The following is an 18626-nucleotide window of genomic DNA, read 5'->3' on the forward strand; positions in this document are numbered from 1 at the left end:
CCTGCTCTGTGTGGGGAACCGCAAGCAGTTCGGTAGTGCTAAATGTACCAAGCAAGCCCCCAAACGCTTTCAAGGGTTCTAGCTAGATGGCTCTGGAGCGGGCAAGTATGGAGAATAGTTCTGAGTGCAGCAGGAACGGAGAAGGGGTTAAGGAACTGAGAAATGTTAGTAGGTAAACGGTCGGGGACTGGGGACAGGCTGGCTGTTGGGTGGGGGAGGCTGTGAGGTAGGGAGACAGGTGTCACTCCTCCCTGAGTTTCTTCGGTGAGTGTGGCTGGGAATGCTGGGAGCTTTTTACGCTGTGAGGACAGAGCTCAGAACTCTCAGATGCAGGATGATCTGTGCTGGGTACTCGAGAAATGAAAAAATCTCAAAAATAATCACTTAATCTCGCTGGGAAGCAAAATATCTGTGTGTATCTCATGGCTTTTTGTTTCCTCTGGAGCCCGTGATGGATGTCTGTGTATGAGGATGTAGACATCTTTCCTTTCTCTGGTACTGCTGGCCACTGGCGTCTGGCCAAGGAGGAGCTCCACACTTGTAGATGCTGCCCAGAAGTTGTAAGATGCTGAGAGCTCAAATGAGGATCGAGGAGACTCCTTTGGACAGAGTCTCTCTTTCCCTAAGTTTTGTTCAAAACAACCCTTTTGGAGCTATGGACACCCTTAGAGCTTAGTTTTCAAGATGCCCAGGCTGGTATTACGGCAAATAAAAATCTCCCGATTCCACTAGTCAGACAGCCTTTGCCTTCTTCCAAGTTACCTTGGAAAATGGAGGCTCTGGTCTCATCATCAACAGATTCAAAAACAGAAGAAGAACCATGTTGGGAGAAGTAACCGGGTGTTCAGTTTTGGAAATGCTATGTTTTTGGTGCCTCAGTGCATCCAGTCGGAAGTTGGCAGCAAGTAACCAGGAAGGCTGGTCTGCTCCTGGGGGAGAATTCTGAGCTGGAAACCATCACCACACAACTGAAACCTAAGGAGTGAGCAGGAGAGAAAGAACAAAGTAAAGTGGGCCACAGGCAAGAAGAAGAAGGAAGTCCATGAGAAAAACAGAAGGAACGACAGAGAAGGAGAGAATCAGTCAAGTGAAGGAGCAAGGGAAACAAGAATAGAAGGTGTCAGAGAGGGCCTGGGGGGAACAGCAGTGTCTACCGCAGCACAAAGCATGAATGTTGCAGCTAAGAACTGTTGAAGCTCCAGAAAAGTTTCGAGGGCAGATACCAGAATGCAATGGGTTTAGGAATGAAGCATCTGGAAGCACCTGGAAGGAAGTACATCTGGAGATGTCAAAACGAGAAGAGGAGTCATAGCTTTTCTGGCATCTAGCAGGGAGCTGGGGAGCTGGTGAGCAGGTTTAGATATGGCTCAGTCCCACATGGTGACATATCCTTCAACCCATGGGTTAAGACTTCGGCAATCACATTTTTAAAATAAGCTGCAAGATTCTAAGCCACAGAAGTCCTGCAGTGACATGGTTATCCGTCTTCTAAACATCAGGGGCAGGAGGGGGTACAGAGAAGAAGAAACATTACACTATGCCTCTCGAGTCTTTATGCATGTACTTTAATATCATAGCCCCACAAAATGACAGGAAATTAAGAGAATGTAAATAATTTAAATTGTCTGTGTTCTTGTCAGTAATGGTAGGAGTGCCTCCATGTTTCTGTCAGCAGGTACGTATTCTTTTTAAACACTGGAAGTGTGAGTAGTTTGATCTGTAGGGAAAATTATAGTCCAACAGTATCCAAAAGGTTACCATGATATAGCTAAATTATCTCTGCCTGTCACAGGTTAAAGAACATTTAAATTCTGGAAGTTCACATCAGCTTTTTCTAGATAACAAATCTTAAGTACCTTCCTATATTCACTCAATTAGTGATCTTGGGCCTTGATAACACTGCAGAGAGAAACTTTCCAACTATCATTCAAATCATATCTAAAAAGGTGCTCATAAATATTTTAAAACCTAAGTGAACTAATAAGACCTAGACCCATTAAGGATAAGATCTTTTACAACAAATTAAATAAAACAATTTATTGAAGTCTGGACTCAAGATAAGCTAGATTTACTAGCTGACCTTTTATTCATTTAAAGAACAAAATTAGCTCTAATTGCATTAGAATGGAATCCAGTAAATTTCCCCAAGTCTTCTAATGTGGCATCCGTGTAAGAACGGCTATAATTGTTTACAAGTAAGATGGAAATGCTTTGATTATAATCTTTCCACTTGTTTTACTGTGTAGTAAAAGCATTTCCCCAAACCTAAAGCCAGTTTTCCGGACAGCATGCTATTTTTTTCCTTACACATACTGCATGTTTGGTGTTAATGAACAAACTACAACATGCCAGGGGAGGAAATTAAACTTGGAGATTTCATCATCAGTTTAGGTCAGTAACAATGAGAGAGTCAGAGATGGAGGCCAAGAACTCCTTGTCTGTGAAAGTCAGAAAAAGGCCGAAGACCTGAATAGGAAAAATTTTAACTATCTGCTTCCCCTCAGAATTGCAGCTGAGACATAAGGGCTTGGGTCTGTTGAATTTATAAGTACTTAATAAGGTAGCAAGGATAATGTATACAGCAGCTGTTCAGCCGCTAGGGAACATCATTTGTAATGTTACCATTTGTCACTAGCATTACAAATAAGTCATTTGCCATATATTTTAAAATATAGTTATTCTTAGGACTTTTTTTGGGGGGGGTCCTTGTTCCTATCATTTGGCTTCTAATATAGGCAAAATACCTATGAAATGTTTTAGTCTCAGTGACAAGCTATCAGAGCAAAACAAAACTATCAACATGTTTCAATCTTTTTTTTTCTTTTAATCAAAAGCAGACAGTTTTATTGGGAGACAAATTAAAAATAGAAAAGCAAAAGGCCTTCTAAGTCTGACTCTGAAATGTTCCTGAGCTTTACTTCTAAAGGGTCATTTCTTATTTTTTTTAAAAGATTTTATTTATTTATTTTTGTGAGAGCAAGCAAGCGAGCGTGCGCGCATGCATGCACATAAGCAGGGGGAGCGGCAGGCAGAGGGAGAGGGAGAGGCAGGGTCCCAACTGAGCAGGGAGCCTGATGAGGGACTCGATCCCAGAACCCCGGGATCATGACCTGAGCTGAAGGCAGACGCTTAGCCGACTGAGCCACCCAGGCACCCTAAAGGATCATTTTTTAAACCAACAAGTTTTGCTCGGCCTCCTCAGGATGCTTCTATAAAAATATGAAATATGACTGCCTTTTCTTTTTTTTTTTTTAATTTATTTATTTTAGACAGAGAGAACGAAAGAGAGAGAGCACATGAGAGGGGGGAGGGTCAGAGGGAGAAGCAGGTTCCTTGCTGAGCAGGGAGCCCGATGCGGGACTCGATCCAGGGACTCCAGGATCATGACCTGAGCCGAAGGCAGTCGCTTAACCAACTGACCCACCCAGGCGCCCATGACTGCCTTTTCTTAAATAAAACGTGATCAGTCGTTTCTGCCTGCCCCTCGTCCTTTAGTAAGAGAGTCCTCCTTTCCTTCTGTGACTACCATTGTCCCTTCCGTCGGTGTCTCCGCAACCACAGGTGCTGGGGAACCAGGCGTGCAGAGCACTAGGAACCATCCCAGCCTTGGGTGACTTGGACCATGGTTGCCACCATACGATGGCACAACGGAGTCAAAGAAAGTGAGCAGCATCCTAATGATATTGTTTTGAACCCTGGATACCGCCTCACCTGAAGTCAAAGAAACCTCTTTTACTTTGTCCCTTTCAGCTAGTTTGATTTGGGTTTCTGTTACTTGAAACTAACAGTCCTGATTAACACAAAAAGAAAACACAAGTGTTCCAACTAGAGATGAGAAGATTCTTTACAGACTCGTCTTCACTGAGCGTGGTACTACTATGCTATAAGCTGGGATTAGAGATAGCTACAAGAAATAAACAAAAACTGTCTTTGTAACTGCTATAAAAGCTGCTATGGAAGACATGGGTTTGTCAGCTGGTTCCCTATGGAGATAAAGTTTTAAATTTGGCGCCTTGAAAAACTTGTTCTCTCCTGAGAAACTCAGAGGTACCTTCCCTTTCAAAACTGTATTTCACTGTTTGCCCTCCTTGCTAGGAAGCCATAATCCTACCTGATGTGCAATCATTTGTTTCTTTTTCCTCTTGTTGGTGTTAGTTTCCTATTCCTTTTTTCTAATAACTTTATTGTACTCTCTCTAAGCTGCCATAAATTTGTTTAGACTGGAAAAAAATTATATATGAAAAAACAACATTTCACATAAAGAGGGAAAATGCAGAAAGTAGGATAAAAATCAGTTGCTATTATTTCTCTAAAGAACTTATCAATAAAAACCACAACACACATTTCACCCTGTTAAATGTCTTTCGGCTAAACCTGGCTACATTTTAAAATGTAAAATGCTTATTTTCTTTAAAGATATTTTAAGTGATTATTCCTGTAATTGCTCATGATTATTCTCTACTTCTTTCTAGCTGTACTGTCAAAAAGCATTACTGAGGAAAGTTTGGATCATAAAAAGACAACAAATATCTATAAATATCTTCTTTTTAAAGATTAAACCCTTTATGTTTTTAAAGATTAATGAGCAAACTTTTAGCTCCCATTTTCATAGTACATATGATTTAGAAATTCCAACTATTAAAAAGCCCCCTCCCAGAAATAACTAAGTTCCGTAAACTGCAACAAAAAACAATTACTTACACAAAAAGGAAAGCATCCAATTTTCAGCACCTTTGCTGAGAGAAGTCTGATCAATGAAAGAGTTTCCTGAATCATAAGGAATCTGAAAACACTCAGGGCTGTGTTGACAGTGGAAACCAAAACGCTGGTAAAAAGAAAACTATAATTGCCAGCAGTAAACTGGTCACTGAAAAATATCTCAGTATAATTTGCATATTTTGGGAAAGGGGTTACATCTATAAAAAGACAAGCTACTGTAATCTGTCAAAAGAAAATTTAGAATTATCATTGATAATAATATTGTTCTCTGAAAGGCATCATAAATGATTCTGTGTCACTTGATCAAATATACTATCAGAGAGTAATTGGAAAAAATGACCAACTGTTACTGGATGTCTGAGGGGTGGAGCTCAAGTAATTATCCCTTCTCTGGTGAGCTCACTGCATAAGGGCACCAGTGTCCTGAGGGTAAAGGGACCAGTGTACAATTTCTCCAACACAGTAACCCCCATCGACCACCCGGAATAATAGAGCTGACAGACGGGTGGGGGATTCACCAGGGAAGAGCTCCACTCAAGGAGAAGGGCAAAAAAGACAGAGACTTCCTCCCCAGCACTGGCAGAGGGCAGCAAGGAAGAGGCATCTGAGAAATGCAAGGGGGCGGGGGGTGTTTGCCTAATCCCATACCTGCTGCTATTATCCACCCCAATCTTTATATACATTTAATTTTTTTCTTAATACATTACCAACATTTATTGATTTATTAAGACTTTACCAATATTTAAAATTATCTTTCCTTTTAATGAGAAGCTCCTTTAACAGAATTTTGAACTTTAAACATGGAGCCAGCCACACACATTTAAACTTAGAAGAGCTGCAGGCCCTGTTCTGCCCTGTCCTTCCTGCTGGTCTTAACAGTCCCAGCTCTATTTTCTTCATAGAAATGAAGGGATAAATGAATGCCATAAGTTAGCTCACTCGTCCTAATTTGCTCAACATAAACTAACTCAGTCCACGGTAAAGACCGGGATGACAAGTAAGATGGCCACGCTGTGCTGCCCCTTGCTCATCTACATACACTCTACTCACCCTGCTCTTTGTCCCCAAGTACAAGGGCGACATCATGATCCTCATCAACACAGGTGCAAAGCTGTTCCTGGGCAAGCTGAGACCTACTTGACAGTTAGGCCAGGCTGAGGTATTTGCAGTTTACTTAGATGTGCTTCCCACTCGTACTGCTCACGAACTTTATACGGGCGGGGATTACAATTTCAGGGTTACTATTCTGGTTTCATCTTCATTACTGACTAAGGGCAACTCTGGAGACCCATTCCTGGGGGACATGTCAAAGGAATCTGAGGTCCTTGCAAAGTCATCTTGAGTTCTAACGCTTATCTGCTGGAGGCACTGGACTCCCCACAGACCCTTTAGAATACAGATTCCAGGCATGTTAAATGAAGGCAAAAACAAGGTGTCTCTGTCTTGCTATGAGGAACAACATCAGAGAACAGAGGAAATAGTCTAACCTCAAAGTACTTTCCCGGATCAAGGGCAGAAGACCTTCTTTATTTAGGAAAATTTAGAAACTAAATATTGTCTTAAAGATCTTCCAATGAGAGGGTATAATTTGAACCCTGTAAAACTTTTTCCTTTTTCCCATAATTTCAAAAGACTATCCTCTGCCTGTTCTTCAGCAATAAACAAACCCTTCGCCCGGACTATTCAGACCCCCCTTTCTGAATCTCTGCTCATTAATTTCACTTCAAAAGAGTACTGTAGCCCCAAGTGTGTACAAACTAAGTAAAGGCACATTTATATGAATCTTCCGCCTCTTTTCCATTATTACTGCCATGGAATAAGCCATGTATCCTTATGCTACAACAATAAGAGATTACTTTTAATTTCATATAATTTACATGTGTCATCATAAAATATTCTTCTTTGAATTTTTTTCAACCATTGTTGGCTTGAGAGCCATCCAAAAACTGGCAGTGGGATAGATTTTGGCTCAGGGGCCATAGTGTGCTGATCTTTTAGATTTTTTTAAAAAAAGCTCTTTACTGATTAAGATATATTTTACATAAAATCCTATTACTATGTGACTTGGGCCTGTTTTTTCTCTTATTTTAATTTAAAATGTAATCTATTTCACTTAATTTATTCCTTTGTTTATTATAAGTATTCCCTTGTGTCTGACTTTGGTCAAGTGATTAATGATTCATATAACATGGGGGTTATTTACCTAAATGTTTGGAAGTTCACATATTATATAACGTTATACTCTCACAGGCAATTTGTCTACAGTGTCTGAGTATTATAGTTTCCCTAATACTGGAGAGTCTGTTCCAGGATAACAGAATCTATTTCTCACGTTTCCCAGGATCTTAGGTGATTTGTTGAGAGGAGAAAAATAGTCAAGAGAATGAATGAAAGATGCTTAAGGGTGGATGAGAGGAATATTATCATCAAAGTCTTTTCACGGACCTTATTTCTCTAAAGGGAATGAGCAAGCCAAATTTTTTTTTTTTTTTTTTTTAGATTTTATTTATTTATTTGACACACACAGAGAGACAGCTAGAGAGGGAACACAAGCAGGGGGAGCGGGAGAGGGAGAAGCAGGCTCCTGGCTGAGCAGGGAGCCCGATGCGGGGCTCGATCCCAGGACCCTGGGATTATGACCTCAGCCGAAGGCAGACACTTAACGACTGAGCCACCCAAGCGCCCCAAGCAAACCAAACTCTTTTGTGGAAGTAAAGATTAAGTAATGATGAGTTACTGAGAAAATAGTCATAAATGTGAACTAATAAGAGAAAAGTATTTGTTGAATGATATATAAGAATATCTTCCCATGAGAGGAATGAGCCCAAGTACAGAATTTCCAAAAAGATAATATCAAGTTACTCTGGCTGCGTCTCCCTGGTAATCAGCCTTCTACTGGTTGACAGAGGAGGACATTATTCACATTTTTGTAGGTAAAATAGAGGGCATGGGGTAAACCAGCATCTGGTTAAAGAAGAGCTGAATCTACAGTATTTTTGTTAACACTGTCTAAGCTTGTCAGTAACACTACCACCCACTGTCTAGGTTTCTATTGATATAACCAAAAAGAGCAATGTGGAAATTATGTGGATAATTTAGGTGAGAAAAGGATGAACTATCTGGATTTTCTTCTTCTTCTTTCACTCTTCAGAAGCACATACATTTTCCTGGAAGACCATGTTTGCCTGTACAACATCATTCCTCATAATGATATTGGGCCTTTTCATTGCGTTATGTTTGGAATTCACACAAGCAACAGCATAAAATACAAACTTTTAAGATGGAATGAACCACTGAGAACACAAAGCATATTTTCTGTTGTCTACTCTACCCACTATGTAAGTGCATGGCTCCTACTTTCATTACTATGGCTAAAAACTGAATGAAAATTCAATGCCCTGGAAGCCCATTTTCTACATAATCTTTGATTGTTTGCAATGTAAACGAATCCATTTTCAGGCTTACTGGTGAAAAATAAGGTGTAAACTAGTACTTCTAGCTTGTGGAATTCATTTAAATGATAAACAGTATGATTTTTACAACAATAAGAATGATTTTTAACATAATTTACAAAAATAAATGTTTTACCACCTTATTAAAATCATGTAAGAGTATTTAATTCATATCCCAAAAATGAATAAAAGAAACAAAGCCGACTAATTTACTTTAAAAGAAGGGTGGGCTGTGATTCTGTGAAAATTAAGATGGACAGTGAACACGGGGTTCACATTTCTAGTCTTCTCTTCAGCAAACAAGCAAACGAGCTGGTAATTAAGACTTCAGTTGTTACTATTATATACTGTTTCACCAAGCCTTGGGCAGTATCTTTGTTTTCAGGTATAAATTCATTTATAGGCATACTTATTTCGGAATATACAGGTATATTTATTTCAGAATAAAACCATGAGAATCTCCGTTCTTTGTCATGGTGCGTAGAGAAGACATACTTGAGAAGGTATAACACTGCACCCACCTGGGCGGAATATGGCAGTTAGTTCACTCAATATATAGTTTCTTCCTTTTCAGATAACCAGGACCTTAAGAATTACGCAGACACAGTGTCATGTCTTTAAAAAACAGACAAATAAAGCAATAAGCATTTCCTCTGAGGAAGAAACCGATACAATTTGAAAATGAAGAATTCCCAAAGTAAAGCTTGACCCTCCGTGTTTGTACCTGGAAGAGGTTAGAGTTCTAAACCCATTAGGAAAGAGCAGAGAAGATTAAGTTCAGTTTATTTCACTCTAATTGAAAACGTTTCTACTTACATCTTGTCTTGGCCAGCACCAACTCTGAGAGTCAATCGGGGAATAACCGGACTTGGGGCTGGGACAACTGGCTCCACTTTGATCTGTTGAAGTTATTACATTAGAGTTAAATGCATTTTCAACAAAATTCCTCCTACCTCTTCTCCTACTTCCTCATCTCCACGAGCCTGATAAGCCAGTTTAAGCCTCAAATGTGGCTAAAATGTGAGTTGCAAGGACAATCAGGGTTATTTTGATTCTGTTTCTCAAAAATTGCAGGCTCTCTGGCTTCATGAGAAATTCTACAAACTTGAATTATTTCATGTAAGTGATGGGAAATATTTCTGCATTTTCTTAGTTCTGGTTAATTTCTTGGATTTTATTGTTAGCATTTTTACACAAAAACTCATCTAGTCTGGTGAACATTTGGGGAACATTTAAATAACTGCCAGACTTCAAGTAAATAGAAAAAAAATGCAGTGATATCTGCATCTATAAGATAAAATGTATCTCTTTATAGAACTTGAAAAACATGAAACTCATCCTAAGTTTGCATTACCATACAAGAAAACGGTAATACCAAGTATAATTGCAGCATTAAACTGCTGTTTTTTTGGCTAGTGGTCAATAGATCTGAAATACTGTAAAAGAAAAAACAGAGGTTTTTAGAAGGATTTGTAGTGAAGGCGATAGCTGCTGAATAGGCTGAAGATCTTCACAAATATTTGAGCCAACGGTCAGAAAGGGAACACACAATTCAAGGGTGATTTTAAAGGGGTTCTTCACATGTGTTGGTGTGAAGATCCTATGATATGATGTTTTGAATGAACAAACTGAACAAAAGCTCTGTAGCTCACATTATCATCTATATCAGAGTTTTTCCACAGGTGTTTGGGATTTTTGGTGGGACAGTTCTTCGTTGAACGGAAAGGTGGAGGCACTGCGAGCTGTTCAACATCCCTTGTCTTGGGGTCCTGCCACCTGCCAACAGTACCCTGCTAGTCCCTGTGATAACTAGTTGCAAACCACTGACTTACACATTTCAAGCCCAAGAATTAAATCCTAACAGGACAGTGTGGTAGTTCTAAAGGGGAATGAATCTATAACATAATCCTCAATCGTCTAATTACTGTATTGCACATCGATCAAATTTACTATTTTTTCATATGTTTTTAACTATCTCCCGGGGTTTTTTTTTTTTTTTTTTAATCCATCGTCACATCAAGACCTGTGGTTTCGACCATTCTCTTGAACAGTGCCCGCACACAGGAGGCACTCGAATACTTAGAGTTAACAATTCAAGCACCCTCAACTCCTTGCCTCTTGGTTATTTCGCCATCTGTCCAGGACCAATCTGAAATCATCCTCAAGGGCACCGTGTAATTCCAAAGGAAATTTTCAAGACCACATAAAAGTCTACCATCAGAACCTCGAATTCCGCCTATGCCTTCAATGCTGTTTATTTGGATTACAGCTCAGCGAGGTGAGGGCAGAGACCATATCGGTTTTGCTTATTGCTGCTTCGCAGGGCCTATCACGGGGGCTGACATATCCTAAGTGCAGTGAAAGAAGGTATCTGAAGTGAGGATTTCAAACCCTTACCTCTTTCCAGACCTGTCTCCCGTGATTTCCTTTCCTCTTTTGCCCCTCAGGCTCCACAGGAAAAAAACAATGAGGCCACCAGGCAGGAGAGCTTCTTCAGCCCCTACAGACCTACAGACTTCTCTGCATCAACAACTATACTAGAGTCCGTCTCCTCTGGTATCTTGAGGAAACTTCCTTCTCCCATAGGCATCTTCAACTTCGCAGTTCTACAATTTTCCGCTAGCTTTTAAATGTGCTCAACTATCTTAAAAAACCTGCCTGCCCTTCAGCCTCTCCCTGACAACCTCTTACATTTTTCAGTCTCACATCTTTGTCTCCTTCTTCACTTACTCATTCCTCAACCCACTCCAATCTACTTTCTCCCCCAAGCAGGTCACTGAAACCACTCTCCTCAGACACCAACCGTTTCCTGACATCTTGGTATATTTTCCACTGGGGATCTTATCATACTCCTTCCTTCTCCTCTACTAGGTCCTCTGCCTTTGCCTGATCTTATTTGGCCCCCTCCCCTTGTCCCTTGACACTTTCTTCAGTGAGCTCATCCATGTTCATGGTTTTAATCGAAGGTTTTTACAATATGTCATGTCTTCAAAATCTCCGTCTCTAGACTAGCACTGATTGAAGCTAAGACCAAAATAGAATATTGCCTACTAAACATTTTGAACACAATTTCCTGTGTTTCATCTCACCACATCTAAACTTTATCAACTTCCCCACAAAAACCTGCTCCTCCAAATGTTCTCACTTTTGGCACATGTCTCCTCCATTTGCCCAGTTCTTTGGACAGCATGTCCAGTGGTTCTCCTTAAGGCCCTAGGGGACCAGGGGCCACTGGGGTGTGGTCAGAGCAAGACCCATGGACAACTAGCTAGGGTTTGCATCCACTTCCCCCCACTCCTTTTTTAACAGAGAGTTCCAGATCTAACCAAATCTGAAAACCAATGGTTTGGTCTATTTTGTAAACTATTAAGATTTCTCTATTTTTCTCACCTTTCTGTATTATCTGTGGGAGAACAGACAAATATATCCAAAACAAACAAACATTTTAAACAACTTACTACATGCCAGGCACTGTGGTTGGATATTTTTCAGATGTTCTCATATAGGTTTTTTAACAAACATGTGGGGTAGGCATTAGGGTTTCTGTTTAACAGGGAAACTGATCATATATGAAGCAATCATTTTTCCTTTTCCTTTTTCTGTTCTAAGGTCACACAAACAGCAAAACTAGGATTGGATTCAGTTGTTTTGTTTCAGAGAATGGAAAATTACATAAAGTTCCTATATTTTTTTAATTCTAAAAAACTTTAGGGCCATATGGTCATAAATGATGAGTAATATTCCACATTCCTTCAGCCTGCAATACTATTATTAAAGCACTTAACCTTTTTTTAAGCTTTATTTAAAAATAAAGCTGCTTTACCTTGAAAAATATCTTTACTATTATTATGCTTCTCATCGTCATTTGCTTCATTTCTATTACCACACTGCACAATAATTATAACTCACACTTGCATAGCACAAAGTGTGTTCCATATACATGATCCAATTTGCTCTTTGAACTCTGTGCTAAATTGGGTGTGGAAGGTATTATCATCCCCAAGTATTGGGGACCAGAAAGATTAAGTGGTTTGCCCAGAGTGAAAAAGTTAAGTAAGTAAATGATCTACCTGTAGGTCTCCTGACACTAAATTCACCCTCACCTTTACCATGCTGCTGAGTCCTTTGTTCTGGTAATGCTGGCGTCTTACGTGGAGCTGTTTATTCACTTTCTGTGTAAATGTCTTTTATGATAAATGACATATATTTGTGAGATGGCTAGGGTTGGTTGTTGTTTTTTAGAGAGGCCGAGAGAGGGGGGCAGCGGAGGTGAGGGGCAGAGGGAGAAGGAGAGAGAGAGTCTTAAGTAGGCTCCATGCCCAGCGCAGAGCCCGACATGAGGCTCAATCTCACGACCCTGAGTTCATGACCTGAGCCAAAATCAAGAGTCGGATTCTTAACTGACTGAGGACTCACGTGCCCCTAGCATTGGCTGTAAAATACTTTTTCTCTATGTAAGGCTCACTAGTTCATATGGAAATAGTGATTGACTTTGGCCTCACCTCCATTCAACTAAACTGGCTGGGGTTTTGATGTCCTCTTGAGTACCTCGTCAGGATAAAAGAATCAAGACATGGTTTATTTATGTCCTACTACTTTAAAAAGTTAAATGATACGATATGTAAAAAAATAAGCAAACAAAAATTGAGATACATTTTGTAAGTCCAATTAAAAATGGTATGTGGATGTGCCCTGAAGACAAAAGATATTTCGTAAACTTGTGGAATTAATGAATGCTTCAGAACCCGTTACCTCAGCTCCAAATTTTACCTTAGGGTAAAATTAGGGTGACCATATTATCCAGAGACACCTTTGAGAGTGAAAGTGGGAGCTATTTACACCACAAAAGTGTGTAAACTGGGACTGTCCTAGGCAAACCAGGACTGTAACCTTCCCTACAAACACTTAAAACCTTAGTTTCATTCTTAAAGAAGCTAAATAGGATTTAACCTAAAGATAATATTCAAGCAAGTATAAAAAAAGATTAATGAGGATGCTAATAATACAGATACAGAAAACACCATCTCTAAACTAAAATTTCTTACCCAGACTTCCATTTACATTAACTTTATCCAAACGCCTACTAAAATAAAAACAAAGACATGTCCTGCATTCACAAAGCAATTTCTCATGTGTCTTTCCCAGAAGTCAATAAACTAACTGACAATTAGTTGAATTACTTAACCCATATGACTAAGGCCATCTTTTAATGGCATGAAGCCAAACTCTGGGGACAACATGAGCTTCTAAGGGTTAAAATAAAAGCACTGCACTTGAGAGTGAGCTGAGAATTGGGGCACACAGAGCATTTACAGTGGATTACTAAGCTTCCCAATCCACCAAAGAGCAAAGTCCAGTAATAGAAGACTCCTTTGTAGCTAACTAAAAATACATTGTCAGTGGATTTGTCCAGTTTTATGTATAAGCAATACTGCTTTCACCTGAACTAATACTAGTAGTCATATAAGCCCCTTATTGCCATGTGCTGCATTTTTTTTGCTAATCTTCAAGGATTTAGCTTCTTTGCCACATACCTCAGGGCACCAACTGATAAAGCTCTAACTCTCCATTTTTCCAGGACACCAGCAGTGCGGCCTTGCAAAAAATGAAAATCGCTCAAGAGATTTAAAGGGGAAATTTATTTTTAAAATCCTGACTTGAAGCAAAGAGGTGGATTTTTAAAAAGCTTATCTATAAAGAATCAGTTTAAATTTAAATTCTATCTTGGAACTCTTTCATGCATTCCAGCTTTAAAGTTTATCTTCTGACAGGGACTTTCTGCAAAGGTAATGGGCAGCTTTGTCAATATAATCTGGCCAAGTTTTTATTTTCTATGTTTTTAATGTTAAACTTCTTTCATTAAAAAAAAAAAAATGTGTGCTAGATAGGGTGGCAGCAAGTTCAGCGAATGCTAGTTCAGATTCCCATCTATGCTAATGGGTCATCAAAATACCCCAGAAACAGTACTGATGAAGAGCTAATTTTAATAAGCTAACATTTTGGATGCGGAATTATGATGACCAGTGAGTACCTTGTTGTCTTTCTTAGCAATTAAGGTCTTTACATTAATTCAGTTTAGAAACATAGTCTAAAAACTGATCAACTGTTTAAGACATTAAAAAGACAGAAGAAGTTCTATGGTGTGGTCAAGTACGACAAGTGGAATCCAGCAAGGGCAAGTGAAACGGAACGCAGGCTTTCACTAAACGCTCAAGTTCATTCACATGGAGACTTGAAGATGGCCCCTGGTAAATGTCTACAAATTCAAACACACTCGTGTTTGTAAACGTTAAGTTACTGGTTTCCTCTTGGAACAGTTACAAAAAACAGGAAGAGAGTATCTCCCACTTTTTACCAGGCTGTTGTATTGACTGAAAACCCTTCATTTCACTAATTAATTATGAGAGCTGATGAGAAAAGACTGGAAATGAGAGTATTTTACTCCAAACAGACGGAAAAACAATGACAACCTTTTGTTAAAGGCACAAACCAGTACATCTGTCATTCTCTAAAGAACAAACTGTTTAAGTTCAATAAAAGATTATTTGAGGACAAATGTAAAGGGATTTGGGGTAGATTAAAGAAACGTGAAACAACAACAAAAAAAAGAAACGTGAAACATTTTAATTGTTCTGATAACTTAAGTCATTAAAATGCAGAGGACTGCCATTGTCCGTTCTTTGAAATATGGTGGCTGAAGAGGAGCCCTCTAAGGTCTCTTCAGGGACTACCATTTTCTAAAATCATGACGTTCACCTTACTCCCGAGTGTGAATCCGTGTTTATCCTCTCATCAGCTCTGTCTGAGGTGACTGGCTGAGAAGGCCATTTTGGGTGACAAAGAACACAGGCTTCACTAAGAGAGACCTGCGGCCAGTCCCAGCTCCTCCACCCACCAGCTACAGCAAGCTATTTGACCTTTCTCCGAAGTTTTTCAACTCAAAACAGCGGCATCAGCACCAAACCCTCCGAGCTGTTGGGGAGGATTAATTAATCGAATTCTGGCCAGGTCTGGTGCCTGTATGCACTCACTAAGCAGCAGCTGCTACTATCATTTACTATCCGGGTTAGTTCATCCAATAGCGGATGTTAGCTCAAAATAACATTCATCAATCAATAGGATAAAAACTGGGGAATCCTTTATAGAATTTAAGACCTTTCCATCACAAGCAAATCTCAATTATCTGTGGGCTGATCATCAATATAATTGGTTAGTTGTAAGGAAACTCTGGAGAGTCATCTTAAATGACACCAACTGGTCTTCACTTAAGAGTTTTCCATGAGAGGGTAGAAGAGAAGGCCTTTATAAGCCAAACTATTCTTGGAGAAGGTATGAAACTATTCTTTTAAAGCAGAGGTAACCCATACTTTATGATGATGCTGTCTCTTCCCAGTTTTGAATGGGAAGAAGGAGACAGACGGAAGGGAGCAGAGGGTCAGAGAGGTACGAACAGGCTGGTGAAAAACTAGGAAGTGGTAGAGCTGGAATTTAGATCCAGGTCAGTCAGATTGCCAAAGCCCATGATCTTCCTGGGCCAGCACTGGGCCTATTTCTTTGCAGGTTGTGACATCATCATTTTTGAGATGACACTCTACCACGCCTTCTCAGACTGTACTCAAGAGCATGAAAACACATCTCCAAATCTGACAGGTAGATTTTGGTTTACGTCCTGTATTGGGTTATATGGACAACTAACTGTTCAATTCCACTAACAAATAATGAGACATTTTCTTATTTAATTTTTTCACAGCAATCCTCCTTCCAAAAATCACTTAAAATATCGAGTCAATCTGAATTAAAGTAGTCCTGTAACATTCAGCTAAACTACATAAACCCACCATTGATAAATTAAGTCATGTGGTACATACACCGACTGACACAAGTACAAATGGGAAATTGTAACTGATCTGAAAGGTACTGCTAGGTTTCTCGCTGCTCAATCTATCATGTCACGTTTGCGACTGCTCAGCATAATTGCTCTTAGTATGTTGTCCATAAAAAGTTAGTTTGCTTCTATTTAAAAGATCAGACTCCTAATCTTGACTAGTGCATATTATTGCACAAAAAGGGGACCACAAATTGTGCATAAGTCACTACACTGTGGATTATTACCACTACCAGAAAAATGATTTTTCCTCCCGATGATGCACCTACTAAGCCAGGTGCCTTGCATACGTTATTTCAATTAATCCATTTTTATTTAATGTAGGCAAGTGTAGTGGTTAAGAAACATCAATGATAGCACCTGACAGCCTGGGTTGAAATCGTGGCTCCTGTTCAATCACTTCCAAGGTGTGTGATTGTGGGCAACATTATTAATTTCTCCAAGCCTCAGTTTCTCATCTTAAAGTGATACAATTATGGTATCTACCTTACTGAGTTGTGGTAAGAAATTAAACTTACACATAGTGTTTACATGGTGTTTAGCATATAGTAATTACTCAATAAATATTAACTATTAGTGTTTCCTACTTTTCAGTGAGTGTCATCATATCCCTACTTTAAAGATGGCGTGCCTAAGGAGTAAAGAAACTAAAAAAAAATGCCCTGGATCCTAACTCAGATTTGCTGGATTCCAGAGCCCAAGGCTCCTTCAACATACCATGCAGATCCCCACCTAACTAATGGTATCTTTTTTGGTTCTTGTATTGATGAATGTGGGTGTGGCTGGTAAAAACTTTATAGGCAGGTTAAATAAATATGGGGAGATTTTTTTTTAATTAAAACACTGCCCTTGCTCACTGGTCTGGGTCAATGTCTGTGAGAATTGCTCCTGTAAGCTGGTCAGGATGAGAAGGAAGAAGGACACCATGGCCCTCATTTTTGTGACAAAAGACATTTTCTCGGGGCAGCTGAGATGTACCTTATTTTGATTTGCGGATATGTAAGGGACTTCTGAAGCCCTATGTAACCCAATTTTAGGTATACTTTCATTTACTCATATGGCTTGATCCTCGGGGAGGAGTAAGTGGAGAGTTGAAAGAGGAGAAGTCAAGGTTTACGTTAATATCTCAATTTCTACACCTTGTCAGTGGCATCTGCCTAGGCTGCACTGGCTTTTATCCTCTCCTCTCTCCATAAAGAGCTAAACTTTAAAAGAATGCCAAGGAAAGAGAAATTTTTCAAAACTGCTAAGCATAGCTGACGCCCTCTAAGTTAGCTAGTCCGGTCTAATGAAGTAGCAGACTCTAGGTTTCTACATGTTACGGGTTGATTCAAAATGAAATAACACTTGCCTCCATCCTCAGCATGATCTGCATTGACTGGGCATTTACTTACGTGCCAAATACAGTACCGAGCACGTCTCAGATGTAATCTCATTCATTACTCACTAAAGTAATTTGCCCAGTGTCATACAGCTAAAAAAAGTCAGGATGTGAACTCAGGTATAATTCTAGAGACAATACTGTTTATTCTTTTTGAAGACCTTATAAGATAGCCAACTTTTATAAATTTTTATCTTTTGTCATTCATCTGAGCCATAACCCATGAGACGTGATACAAGGACTTGTATTCTTCTGTTAGGTGTAATCTAGCAACTCGGAACTAAGCCTTTACCTCCAACCAAGGTGGTCTGAGGAACTTTTCTTTCCCAAAGCCAGGTAGAAGCTGCAGAAAGGTGAGGACTGCTGTTACAAATCTAATCTGATGGGCTTTACTCAAATTCATAATGGCTGTTGAAACAAACCCACTGGCTCTCCTAAGTTAAGATGGTGATGAAAGCAACAGCACCCTGTTTGATCTACTGAAGGCTCGGCAGCCAAGGTGGTAGGTGTATGATGGGGAAGTGATAACTGCTGCCGGGCACGATCTCCAGCAGTCAATGGTTCGAAACCGTGAAGAGTATCTCCGTGTCAGTGACCTGGCTTCTGCTGCTTGTGTGACCTTGATCTTGGACAACTCACCCTCTCACACTCACTTCCTCATCCACAAATGTTGGTAACAGTACCTGCTGGCCCTCAGGCACAGGTGTATTAGAAGGAGAAAATAAGGTACGTGGAAGTGCCAGGTGCCACATAAACATAACAGAAGAGTAAGATGATTTTTAAAATGGAAACAAGAGCTGGAGTTCTGTGTCTTGTTAAACTTGCGGATGTTTAGTTCTTAATATCAGGATTTCCATTCTACTTTGTTATATGTTGGAACAGCCAAGGCGGACAGAAAAAGCATAAAGTTAGGCAGAAAAATGTGAGAGTTGCCATTACTGCTTGTCAGCCAAACTAAGTTTTCTAGGTAAGTCTAAAATTTGAAATATTGCAAAAGTACTGGTCAAAGATCCGCCGTGGGTCAAGTACATCTTATTTTATTATGTGGAAAAAAAAATGACTGTGTGTTATTTTCCGGCCAGCCTCCAAGAGGGTTGCTTCTAAAAGGGCAGGGAAAGGGTCTCTGAGAATCTGTGTGTATGACACTATGAATACTTAGACACTTTTTCAGAAAGTTTAAAAGAAATGT

The 18626-nt window shown here is 39.6% G+C and overlaps 1 protein-coding gene across 2 annotated transcripts in view; it reads right to left on the reverse strand.

Annotated features, from left to right (window-relative positions):
• Positions 1-18626, reverse strand: part of TAF3 (TATA-box binding protein associated factor 3) — a 178162-nt gene that overhangs the window by 25602 nt on the left and 133934 nt on the right. For both annotated transcript variants that reach the window (XM_045874450.3, XM_045874449.3), the window contains exon 4: positions 8988-9070. In XM_045874450.3, coding sequence (XP_045730406.1) covers positions 8988-9070 — 83 coding nt within the window. The remainder of the gene's footprint in view (positions 1-8987; positions 9071-18626) is intronic.

The sequence above is a fragment of the Mirounga angustirostris genome, unplaced genomic scaffold, assembly GCF_029215605.1.
Source record: "Mirounga angustirostris isolate CCGP_5_RB_7025 unplaced genomic scaffold, mMirAng1.0.hap1 SCAF_5, whole genome shotgun sequence".
Classification (NCBI taxonomy): domain Eukaryota; kingdom Metazoa; phylum Chordata; class Mammalia; order Carnivora; family Phocidae; genus Mirounga; species Mirounga angustirostris.